An 11,719-nucleotide genomic window follows, 5' to 3' on the forward strand; every position below is an offset into this window, starting at 1 on the left:
GAGGCTGGCGGGGGGGGGGGGCAAGTGTTGAACCTGCACGTGATGGGGTTTTGCCAGGTCGGGGTACGTGGTGCTTTGTCGGGGGGGAGGGGATGATGGCAGGGATGGCTCCTTCATGCAAAAAGAAAAAAGAAAAAGAGAAAGAAAAAGAGAAAGAAAAAGAAAAAGAAAAAAAGCGATGTGGAAGTGACGCTTCCAGCCACAAGTGCAGGAGTGTGCCCAGGGCCACTGCCCCCCCCACCCCGGAGCTGGGGGCGGTGGCCGGAGCCCCGGGACTGCCCCCACGACCCGACCTGCAGGGCGGGGCCTGAGCTCGGGGCCTCCCCGCCAGCCCTCAGGACGCTCACCGGCCGCCGGGGTTTCGCAAGCTTTCATCAGAAAATTGTGGGTGGAAACTTCCCGGGTTTGTGCCGAGCTTCTTGAGGCTTCTCAGCTTCAGATGCAGAGCGAGTGGGCGTCTCTCTGAGAAACAGAAAGAGAGAACGAAAGCGAGGTGTTTCCCTCGGCCATGGAAACGGTATAAAGAAGGAGCCGGCTGCCCTCCTCACGAGCAGTGGGTCCTCTCGTGCCGTCTGGGGCTCCACGGGGTTGAGGAGCCCCCTGCGTCGGGGGCGGCCCGAGTCTCTGGCTGCCATGCAGCAGACCCTGAACTACCCGTACCCCCAGATCTACTGGGTGGACAGCGGGGCCACCTCGCCCTGGGCCCCTCCAGGGACGGTCCTCCCCTGTCCCCCTTCAGTGCCTGGAAGGTCTGGTCAAAGGAGGCCACCACCGCCTCCGCCGCCGCCACCACCGCCGCCATCACAACTGTTGCCTCCCCTGCCGCTACCACCTCTGAAGAAAAGGGACCACAACCCAAGCCGGTGTCTCCTGGTGATGTTTTTCATGATTCTGGTGGCCTTTGTTGCCGTGGGGCTGGGGATGTTTCAGCTGTTCCACCTGCAGAAGGAGCTGTTCGAACTCAGAGAGGTAAGCTGCCCTGCGGCCGCCGTGTCCCCAGTGCTGGGGGTCAGGCAGCTCTGCGCGGTGGTGGTGGGTGTCAGTCTACCCCAGTCCCCAGAGACCATGGTCTTGCTTGCACAGGGCTTTTCGATCCATTATTCCTGTCCTAGAAATGGACGGTTTAGTCACTCTGTCTACAGTCAGAGACCTGCAGGCTCACATTAGTTCAAGGGAGATTTCCTGCCGTGGAAGGGCTCGGGGCCAGAGTCCGACTGGCAGCGACATTCTTCCTCCCGGGGCTGGCAAGGCAGCCCTGGTGAGCCACGTCCCTCGTGACTCAAGAAAGAAAGCAGCTTGGGCCTCGCTGAGAAGTGAATTTGTGCGAATGGCCAAACTAACTTATTTTTAGAGAAGGCTTAAAACTATTGGAAGTATTCCAAATCACAAAACCGAGGCATGAGGAGACTCAGATGTTTGGCCACAGTCGGAACTAGGAGAACTAGTGAGGGATCGAGATTCCTTTCCAGCACTTGGTTCACTTGACAGGGTTACCTCCTTTGCTTAGAAAACTTTAAATTTGTTATACAACTTTTTTTTTTTCTTGTTGCCAGTCTTCCAGCCAAAGGCATGTAGAGTCATCTTTGGAGAAGCAAATAGGTGAGTCCTTTTATGCATGTACGTTGAGTTTCCAAAGATGGTCCTCAGAGCTGGACCGTGTTGCTGGAATGGTCTGAGTGGCATCTGTTCTGGGACACACTTCTCTGCAATAGCGATCCTGGCTGATTCCGCATCTCTGGTCCTTCTTGAGCTGCCCTCAGCTAGGAAGTAAATGTAATTGTTCAAAGTCAGTGTATCTGAGTACTGAGCATGATTCAGCATGATTTCCACTTGACTTTGGGAAGAGGCACACACCTCTACAACCCTGGCCCTTTGTCCCCTGAGCAGCAGCTGGCCTCCAGGGTCCCCTACACAGGGCGGTGGCTGTAAGTCCCTGGAAGAGCGGGGAGGTGGGGGCAGAAAGAGGTGTTTCTAGGAAAGCTCTTCTCCTCTCTCAGTTCTCTAAGGGATCACTCAAGAGTCAAGCTTCATTTAAAACGTATTTTCTAGGCGATGTTTTAGCTTTTCAGAAGTGGGGACTCCAGGGTCCACACTAGGATGGTCTTTGGCAGTCATTAGAAAGCTGGGGGGAAGACTTCAGCCACCGTTCAAAAGGTGGTCCAGCTTGCCCCTCAGAGCTACCTTCAGCCATGAAGGAAAATCCTTTGCACGAGACACAGGGCACGAGGAAGAGGAGAATGTTGAACACTGGCCTCATGACGTTTCAGGACAGAATTCTGGAAACTGCAAACAGCTAGACTTTGGACATGCCGGCTCTTGTTGAGCTAGGGCGCATTGAACTTGAGATTTGGTGTGGGCTGGAAGGGAGCTCAGACCCCACTGGGTCCAATTATCGCACTCTACGTAAGAGGGACGAAACCCCAGGCAGACGAGGTGACACACCCAAGACCACTGAGGTGGCCCCGTGGGGCTTCCTGGGGCAGGGACAGATGCCTGGGGAAGTCGGGCAACGCCCCTCTCTGTGAGGGCTGCGGAGTGCGCAGGAGAGACGACAGGCCAGAGGGCTCCGCACAGGCAGTGAGCAAGTCTCCCTAGAAGTTGGGAAGAAGGCAGGAGGTAGCACTGGCCGCCCAGCGAGGGCAGCCTGTTCCTCAGGCTGTGCCCACTCGGGGGGCCCAAGTCGCCCTGATGCCCTTGCAGGTTGGAGCCAGCCTGAGGTTGCTCCGGCCCTGGGTTCTGGGTCCGAGTCCCTGAGTGTCAGAAAGTCCAGATGTACACAAGCCGAGTAGAAATATTTGCTCGAAAACTAAAGCCTCTGGAAGATTTCTAGACTAAAATAGGTTGGAAAATCAGTGGAATGGGGCTGGTGAGCCAGGGACCTAATTACTCATCGTTCGCCCACTCTCTGGAGTCGTTTTGGTGACGAAAAGTTAAGAACAGATGAGTCAGGTCTACCAACCCCACAAAGCCATGATCTTCTCCAGATCAACCCAGATGGACCCGAAAGTGGTGGTGGGTTATCGCACGGAAATCAAGTCAGCAACTTTACTAATAAGATAAGAGGTGAATATTAAAGTGAAGGAGACCCATTTGCATCCGTCAATTTAGTAAAGATTAAAAAAAAAAGCAAACCCAGATTGGCAAAAAGGTGAGAGAGAAGGACCTGCTTAAACACCCGCTGATAGCCAGGGAGCCTGTAAATTAGTGTACTTTTCCTGAAGAGCAGTTTGGAAACATATCAAGGGGTTAAAACTGTTCGTTTACCTTGCAATCTTATCACAAAGAATTTATCTTCACAAAATAATTAGAGGCGTGCTTGAAAATGTATGTATAAGGATGTTCGGCACTTCTTCATAAGGCTACTATAATAAGCAATTCCGAAGAAACTTAAATGCCTCTTAATAAGAGATTAGTTGGATACACCGTGGTGTATTCAGGTGGAGCATAATAAGCAACAACTGCAAAACCATATATTAGAAGGACGTCTAATGCCATGGAGATTGTGCACTCTGTAGTGTTAGGTAAGAAGACAAGTTAGTTTAATATTGACCCTGTACGTACACGCATATCCTTCTATCTTTCTGTTCTTAGCAGAGGCCCAGAAGAATTGACACTTTAACGTGGTCCCAGTGATCCTCTCTGGGAGACACTATTTAAGCCTTCTCCTGTACTTCTTTTTCCCTTTCCATTTTCCCACAGTTAGCTCATTAGATCTTTCATTCATTCACAAGTGTTCTTGGGGTGCTTCCTAGGTGCCAGGCTGGGGGTTGGGTTGGGGGTGACCCTCTGAGAACAAGAGAGGCAGGGGGCCTCCCCACCCTGAGCTTTAAGCAAGCTGGAGAAACTAAACGAAAGCAGGCAAACAGACCGCAGCATTTCAAAGTGCATGCACTAAGTGCCACCTAAGACAGAGCGGTTTGGGAAGTCCCCTCCAGGAGGTGCTGTGTGTGTGTGTGTGTGTGTGTGTGTGTATGTGTGTGTGTGGAGCAGGGGTGAGAGGTAGGAAAAGCATTTCGGGCCTGCAATGGCGTGTGCCAGAATCCTGGGGCATCACCAAAGGGCAGGGTGTGCTTGTAGTCTCTTCACTCCAGTACTGACCAAGCAGACACGTTGATGGAGGGCCCTCCCCGAGAGCCGTGCCGTCCCGGGCCCTCTGAGGGCCACAGAGGCGTGCACCGCTTCCTGCCAGAGCGTGGCTTGCTGCCAGGGGTGCCGTGCGGGCGGCTGCTGGCACAGGAATGCAGGCGAGCCTCGGCCCTGCCTTTCCTGTTCGCTAACGCCACATTCGTGGGGGGTGGGGGGTGCGATCTTGGGCGGCTACAGGGGCGACACAGGCTCAGGTAACGTCCTCAGCGGACCGGGGCATTCCGACGCACCTTTCTAAGAATCTTTCTCGAATCAGCCTTCATGCGTTTCATGAGCTAAGTGGTAGGTCTGTTTGGTTCAATAGTTGAAGTCAGAGAAAGGAGCATCTGTCATGAGAACTACTGTCTGCTTTAGCTCCTTCAGTTTAATTTGGAGAACATTTACTGGTCGCATGCCCTGTATTAAAAACCGAACTAAACGCCCTGGTGGGTTGAAGCGGCAGGAAGGAGTTTACCACGGACTCAAGACAGTTAGGCCAGTGACACAGTTTTTGCAGAAAAGGAGAGTCCAAGCTGACCAGAGAGGCGAAGGCAGAGTGACGCTGGGTTTCCGAGGAGGGAAAAGTCACATCTGATTAAAAAGGCTTGGGAGGGTATCAAGTCCCTCCCCAAAGAAACAGGTCTTTCTGAGGGTATTTATAGGGTTGATAGGAACTGGCCCCAGAGATCTGTCTGGAAGGGCATTCTAGGCAGAAGGAACGGCATGAGCAGAGGCACCGAAGCTGGGGAGCTGGGTGGGGGAAACGGACACAATTCCACGTTCAGTGGAATCTTCCAAGGCAGTAGAACTAATCTGGGGCAGGTTGGAGAACGTCCCTGGGGGAAGACCTAGGAGCCAGGAGGTGGGTCTGCTGTCCTCTTTGGCCTGTGGCCCACTGAGTCCTGGGGACAGTGAGGCCAGAGTGGAGAGAGTCAGGGCTCTGGAGCAGTGACCCCACACTGACTCTTCCTAGACAAGCCGCCCCATGAGGCAGGACAGTAGTCTCCGCCCGAGAGGGCTGTGGCACATTCTAAATGCAGTCACTAATATGACAGCTCTGGATTAATCAATGCAATGACTAATGAATGTGGTTTTATTGTAACATTACAATGTATGCCCCCGTCTATCTGAATTTGCCTTTTTTTATTTACCTCTCCGTGTCTAAAACACAGAGGCTGCGAGTTCCACAGTGTGGACTTGCATGATTCGTATATGTTAAGACTATTGCCATTTATGCCTTTAAAATTTTTTCTTATATTTAAATATCGTGTTTAGAGTTCCACCGAAAAAACTGTCGGTATCTCATGTCTACTTGTCTCTCCTCTCTCTCTCTCTCTCTGTGATACAGGACACCCCGCTCCGCCCTCTGAGAAAAGGGAGCCGAGGAAAGCGGCCCATTTGACAGGTCTGTATCCGTAAGGTGTGGGTTGCAGAGAGCAGAGCCACTGCGGGTTTCCACTGCTGTGTTCTGGGGGCGCAGGTGATGGGAGGGGAGGCCCAGTCTGGCACTGGTGGGCTCTCTGCATGCGGTGCGGTGGAGGGAAGTGATCCATAACGCTGTGGGAGGGGCCTTCCCCGTGCGTCGTGCACACACATCTGAGAAGCGGCTAAGCATCCCAGGCAGTAGCGTGCCGCCGTCCCTGGGATCACTGAGGCGGAGGCTGTGGAACGATCCAGTTTGGACCGACAGACATTTATAGAGCACGCCTGGGTGTGCGCCGCGCCTGGGGTCGTGGAGATACATCACACGCAGTTCCCACCTCCCTGAGTTCCCGAGGAGCTCACAGGCCAATAGGGAGAGGGGCGCCCAAGTCACCGCTTCAGCACAGGAGAGCCATCTCTGCTTAAGGAGTGCTCGGACTGCTGTGGGGGCCCGGGGAAGGGGGACGTCAGCCCCAAGTGAGGGATGCAGGGGAGGTGCTGGGCCAGGTGATCCCCGAGGGCCTTGCCGACTTTGGAACCGTAGACTTCCTTGGATTTGGCTTTTCGCCTCATGGGAGGACCCCGATGCCTAACCGTTTGGGCGCTGGTTCTGAGGATCCCAGAACCTTTGTTCCAGGGACCTAAACTAGCCCCACCCATTTCTCACGGCCATGGATTAGGGGCATTTATTATGGCCCCATGGTGTGTCCCGAGAGTGTGGATGATAAAACCGAAGCAGGCCATTTGATAAAGGTGTTGAAGGAATTTAGTGATGGGTGAGTCTGACCCCTTGGCCAGTTCCAGGAGGGCTGTGTCATTTTGGGAAAAACAAAACAAAACAAAATAAAACAAAACAAAAAACATTTGCTCGAAGGAGGGAGGGCCCACCATTTCGCCTCGGAAGCTTAGTTTGTTGGGTGCGTGCATGTTCCTGGCTGAAAGCTCCTCTCCGATTTGGTTCCAGGCAAGCCCAACTCGAGATCCATCCCTCTGGAGTGGGAAGACACCTACGGGATCGCCCTGGTCTCCGGGGTGAAATACAAGAAGGGCAGCCTCATGATCAACGACACCGGCCTGTACTTCGTGTATTCCAAAGTGTACTTCCGGGGCCAGTCCTGCAAGAGGCAGCCCCTGAACCACAAGGTCTACATGAGGAACTCGAAGTACCCGCAGGACCTGGTGCTGATGGAGGAGAGGATGATGGACTACTGCACCGCTGGCCAGATGTGGGCCCGCAGCAGCTACCTGGGCGCCGTCTTCAACCTCACCAGCGCCGACCAGTTATACGTCAACGTGTCTGATATCTCTCTGGTCAATTTTGAGGAATCTAAGACATTTTTTGGCTTATATAAGCTCTAAGAAAAGCACTTTGAGATTCTCTCCGTTACGGTTCCTTGTTACAAGCACTGAGAATGTTGTCTTGAAGGAAGGTCTTCTTAAGGCCCCTTGAGGTCAAGTGAGAAGACATAAACCAAGAGGGCCTTGGGACCACAGGGTCCAGCAGGTCCTTGAGCCAGACAGGCTGAGGGAGATAATAGATGAGCATAATGCTCTGGGCTGCGTGTCAAGATGTGGAAGAGGGAAGGGCAGCCACCAGAGCGTTCTACACTCAGCTTCGGTGGCCAAGAATGTTTGCACACATTGCCAAGGACACCTTTGAACTCGCCTCTTGGGTGGGTCTACTGTCTACCTCAGGGGAGGCTGGGCTGTCTTCCAGGTACTCGGTGTGAGACGAGTGGGTAAGGGGTGCACAGGGGCCTCGGCCTGCGTGATGAGCTCGAGACACCGAAAGGCCCGCTTCCCGACAGCAGCACCTTTACTTCCGAAGCCGTAGCCCGGGCCACCAGGTGATGCGGACGGAGAAGCCAGGGAGATCTCTGGGGGCCTCAGTCCATTCCCTATAGAGCATGTACATTTCCTGAGCAATTGTAGGGGTGTGTGCGTGTGTGTGTGTGTGTGTGTGTGTGTGTGTGTGTGAGAGAGAGAGAGAGAGAGAGAGAGAGAGAGAGACTGGGAGAGCCAGCTAAGTAGAGAGAGCATGGATATCAGGAAGGATGTGTTAAGAGAATATGGGGTGCCTTTGGTGTAGGTTTTGAATGCTTCTTGGCAACCGACCCCAAGAGTCCTCTAATCTTTGTCAGCTAGTGATGCTATTTTTCTATGACATAATCCATATTTATATACATACATTTTTGTGTATTTTTAATGAAAAGAATATATATATATATATAATAAAGATCTATTTTAGTACATGGATAACATTATGGATGTACTTTTTGGAAATCACAAAGCTTTTGGTTTTCTTTCTTATCATTCCTTTTTTCCCTGGCTTCTTTACTCGCTACGATTCCAGGCCACTTTCCGGATAATTCGCTGGGGTGCGAAGGGCTTTTCCAGGCCCCAGTCCCCCTCGTCTTCTCCTCCCTCTCCACCCCCATCATCCGAAGGTTCCATCGCCGATATTACAGCCCATGTTAATGGGCCTGCCCAGCTTTCCCTAGACTGAAGACCACCCGCTTGTCTTTTCCTGGGGGCAGGGTCCTAGCACAGCAGAAAAGGCACAGGAAACCTGGACCTGGCACGGGTTTGGACCAAGAAACCTGAATCTGAATCTCCACTCCTCCATTTACTAACTAGGCAATCGCTGTGCAGGTCAGAAAGTGGCACCTGCCCTTATTTGTGAGCTGCTCTGCGAGAGGGCTTCATCGTCCACAGAAGTCGCCGCTCCGGCGGGTCCATCCAAACACCTGGCTTCTCGAATTCTCACCTTGATCACCCACAGGGACTTTCCCCATCTTCGGCCGCTTGTCACCGCGGCCTTCCCCTCGACTTGGTCGTTGTTCAGCATTACCGTGCCTCTGCTGGAATTTGGTTTTGGACCTCTTGTTTTCCCAGCATCCTCTCCTGTCATTCCAGCTCAGTAGCACCAACAGTTTACAGCCATGTTGATATCTCTAATTAATGAACTCTACTACTTTCTTACATGTCTGTCAGCTCCTTCTTTAGCCTCCCTCCTCTCTCTGTCTGCCTTAGGTTCCGTCATCTGTCATTGCCTTCACTACCTTGGAGAGACCCTCAACCCCCAATACCCCGCCTGCTTCCTTCACTGTATTCCTCTCGCAAAACCCCATTTTCTCTGCACTGGCATCCTAGCAGCTGGATGTGCCAGAGAAAAGTCACACAGACTGTCTGGTTTCCTTTCATTTTCAAGCAGCTGTCTGCTTCAGTCAGCCCATCCCTTGCTGGTCCATCACTAATTTGTTTCTGTCGTTTGATGTGAACATGTAACATACACGTGCTGCACAAAATCCCAAAGCTACACCAAACGATAGGCTGAAGAGAAGTCCTTTAACCACTCTGTCCTGTGGCCCCATTTCCACCCACAAAGACAGAGGGTCACTGCCTCCTTGGTAGCTTCCCAGGGAGGGTCTGTCCATAGATATCCCATCACGTGCTGAGCTGGATAATTCTTCATTGTGATGCTGCATCCCTGCCCTCTACCCCCCAGATGCTGGTGGCATTCTCCCCTCCCCTGTGCTGACAACCAGCACTGTCTCCAGACCTTGCCAGATGTCCGTGGGCTGGGGTGGGAGACAAAGTCACCCCTGGCTGAGAACCACCGCTTTACATCAGAGGCCAGAGATCTCAAGCGGGCTCTGAACATGGCCCGACACTCCTTCTGCAGTTTCCTGGTAAGCATGCTTTCCATCGTTCGAGACAATGACATCCCACCTTTTCCTCCTGCAAACCAACCCCCGCCCTCACCACAGAGCCTCCCTCCCATGCCCAGAACCCAGTCCTCTGCCTCTGACTGGCCCCCCTTTCCGTCTGCTACCGTGGAGGAAGAGGGCCACCTCTCCGTTTGTGGGCTAGACCCGCCTTGTCTCCCTTCCTTGGCCCCTTTAAGAATTTCCTTCTCTCTTCTGGATCCTCAGACTATCCCTGTGTGTGAGACCATTTCCGGTAGATGTGCATATGTTCAAGGAACATACCCCCTGTCCCTAAAAGACAGATCAAACACACATGAAAAACTCAAACCTTTTTGTACCACGCTTTTTCTTCCAGTGAGAGCTGCTTTTCTCATTTTCCCGGTTGGAGACAAACATCTCAGAGGGCTGCCTTCACACACACAGGCCCCGTTCATTTCCTTAGCTGGGAATGTGCCTATGTTACTTATTTGACCACTTTAAAAGTATGTTTTCTATTCCCTGCTAGGATGAAAGTTCCCCACGCAAGACCTTTTTCTGCCTTGTTTGCCCCAAATCCACATCGTATACTAGGTGCTCAGTAAGTGTTTGTGGGCGGAATAACCTTAATTATAAGGCAAGTGTCTTCCAGTTGTACCTACGTGGGTATGTTTCGAGAGTAATGAATCTACAATAGTGTTGCTTCCTGAATGTGGGTGCATGTTTGTCTAGCTTTGACTAGATTTTCCAATGGGAGTCTGAGGCTACAGATGGAAAAAAAATCATGCATCCTAATCCATAGCATTGGAAACCAAGATAAATCAGTTCGGCCCCTGGCACTCCCAGGAGTTGGTCAGCAGACTGGTGACAAAAACTGCCAGGACCCTGGTGCCAAAACTGTTGTGTAGAAGGGGCTCCATAAGTAGTTGTTGAATGAATCAATGAACAAAGCCAAAGGTCCAGGTTGGGCTGTGTCACCTGCTTTCCTTAAAACTCTTCTGTCGAGTTCCTGGCCAGGTGCCTCGTGGGAAAAGCCAGAAAGGCCATCATCCCATTGGGCTGCTGGTGTGTTTCCTGGCCCTCAAGGTCAAATCATCCTCACCCCTTTCTTCCTCTTTTGGCGGCAATCATCAAGAAGTTTGCTGGACTTTTTTTGTCTATGGTCCCTTTTTAGATCATGGTAGCGGAGCAAAGAGGAAGTGGTACCACATGCTGAGATGACACAGGGTTATGTGCCATTAGCTCATGGTACTGCCATTGTCACTCTCATCCCTCTAAACCTGAGCTCTAGTAACATGCCTTTGAAATTTCCCGAAGACGGGTTTGCAGCTCACCGTGGTCCTAGGGAAGAGAGGTTAACCATTCACTTCCTTAGGATCCCCCTGAGTCAGGATCCAAGAAAGGTAAGGAGTGCCAGAAACCCAGAACTTCTGAATGTGATGGCTCAAGGTGGAATCCGCCATTGCTCCTTTATAAAATGCTCAACCCAAAGTAGAACAACTTAAAAAAAAAAGTTACCTCTGGTTTAGTAGTTTGAGGTTTTCTTTCTTTTCAGACAACTAAAACCATGCAAAACCGTGGTTTTTTAAAAAGCCCCCCAGATGGGTGACTTTGTGCTCTCTGAAGTAGATTCTGACTTACCACAGCTTGACAGGAAAAGAGCTTCTGTGGGGACCGTCACTGTGGGGGTGACTCATTAGAGACAAAGCTGGTGAAAAGGGGGGGATTGGAGAAGCCCCACCCCTCGAAGCCAGGTACAGTCTCACCGCTGTGCCGTATAGCCGAAACTGGTAGGAGAGAACACTGCGTGTCAACTGTAGTTGGAAAATAAAATGAAAAAACACAAAAATATTTTACTTTGAAAAATAACAATGAAAAAGACTTCCTTAGGGGATTACGTGTGGTCCTTAACTAAGAAAGTGTGTCACCGCATCTTAAAGGACATTTTTCACAGGCGCTTGGTTACGTTTTGATGTTGCAGAGACACATTTTTACTCTCTGCTTTTTGTTCCTTTCTTTCCCAGGGTTTGGGATCTTCCGACGGGCCGAGTGAGGTGCTCCTAGGGAAATAGAATCGAGATCCCTTTCCTCGGGTCTTCAGACTCAGGAAGGAATCTTGTTCTGAAATAATGTTACTACTGACGGTAGCCAGGGGCCTTTGGGATTCCTCTAGAAAGCAGCCGGCCTTGGGAACGCGGACAGCTCTGCGAGCGTCCTGCTCAGCAGGACGACGAGGACCTCAGTCTCACGTCCTGTGGGCAGTCCGGTGCCCTCTCCACGTTCTCGGGCAGTTTCCCTCACCCTTGGGGACGTCCACACTGTAGCTTCAGGCTCTCACCTACGTCCGGCAGCGACTGTTCTCCCGGGCCCCTGCCACGCCCAGGGTGGGAGACCTTCCTTTCCCTTGGCCGCCACTGCCGCAAGGTGCTGGGGGTAGCCAACTGTCACTGAGGGTTTCCAGGTAACGGAGAGAGATGACCTTCCGA

The 11,719-nt window shown here is 52.0% G+C and overlaps 1 protein-coding gene across 1 annotated transcript; it reads left to right on the forward strand.

Annotated features, from left to right (window-relative positions):
• The first annotated feature begins 441 nt into the window (after positions 1-441).
• On the forward strand, positions 442-7,790 carry FASLG (Fas ligand). Its single transcript, XM_045838646.1, has 4 exons — positions 442-969; positions 1,554-1,599; positions 5,474-5,530; positions 6,512-7,790. Exons 1-4 carry the CDS (start codon positions 634-636, stop codon positions 6,904-6,906), a joined length of 834 nt encoding a protein of 277 aa, XP_045694602.1. The 5' UTR covers positions 442-633; the 3' UTR covers positions 6,907-7,790.
• The last annotated feature ends 3,929 nt before the right edge of the window (positions 7,791-11,719 follow it).

The sequence above is a fragment of the Phyllostomus hastatus genome, unplaced genomic scaffold (assembly GCF_019186645.2).
Source record: "Phyllostomus hastatus isolate PE091 unplaced genomic scaffold, TTU_PhHast_1.1 phas_contig_283, whole genome shotgun sequence".
NCBI classification, from domain to species: Eukaryota; Metazoa; Chordata; class Mammalia; order Chiroptera; family Phyllostomidae; genus Phyllostomus; species Phyllostomus hastatus.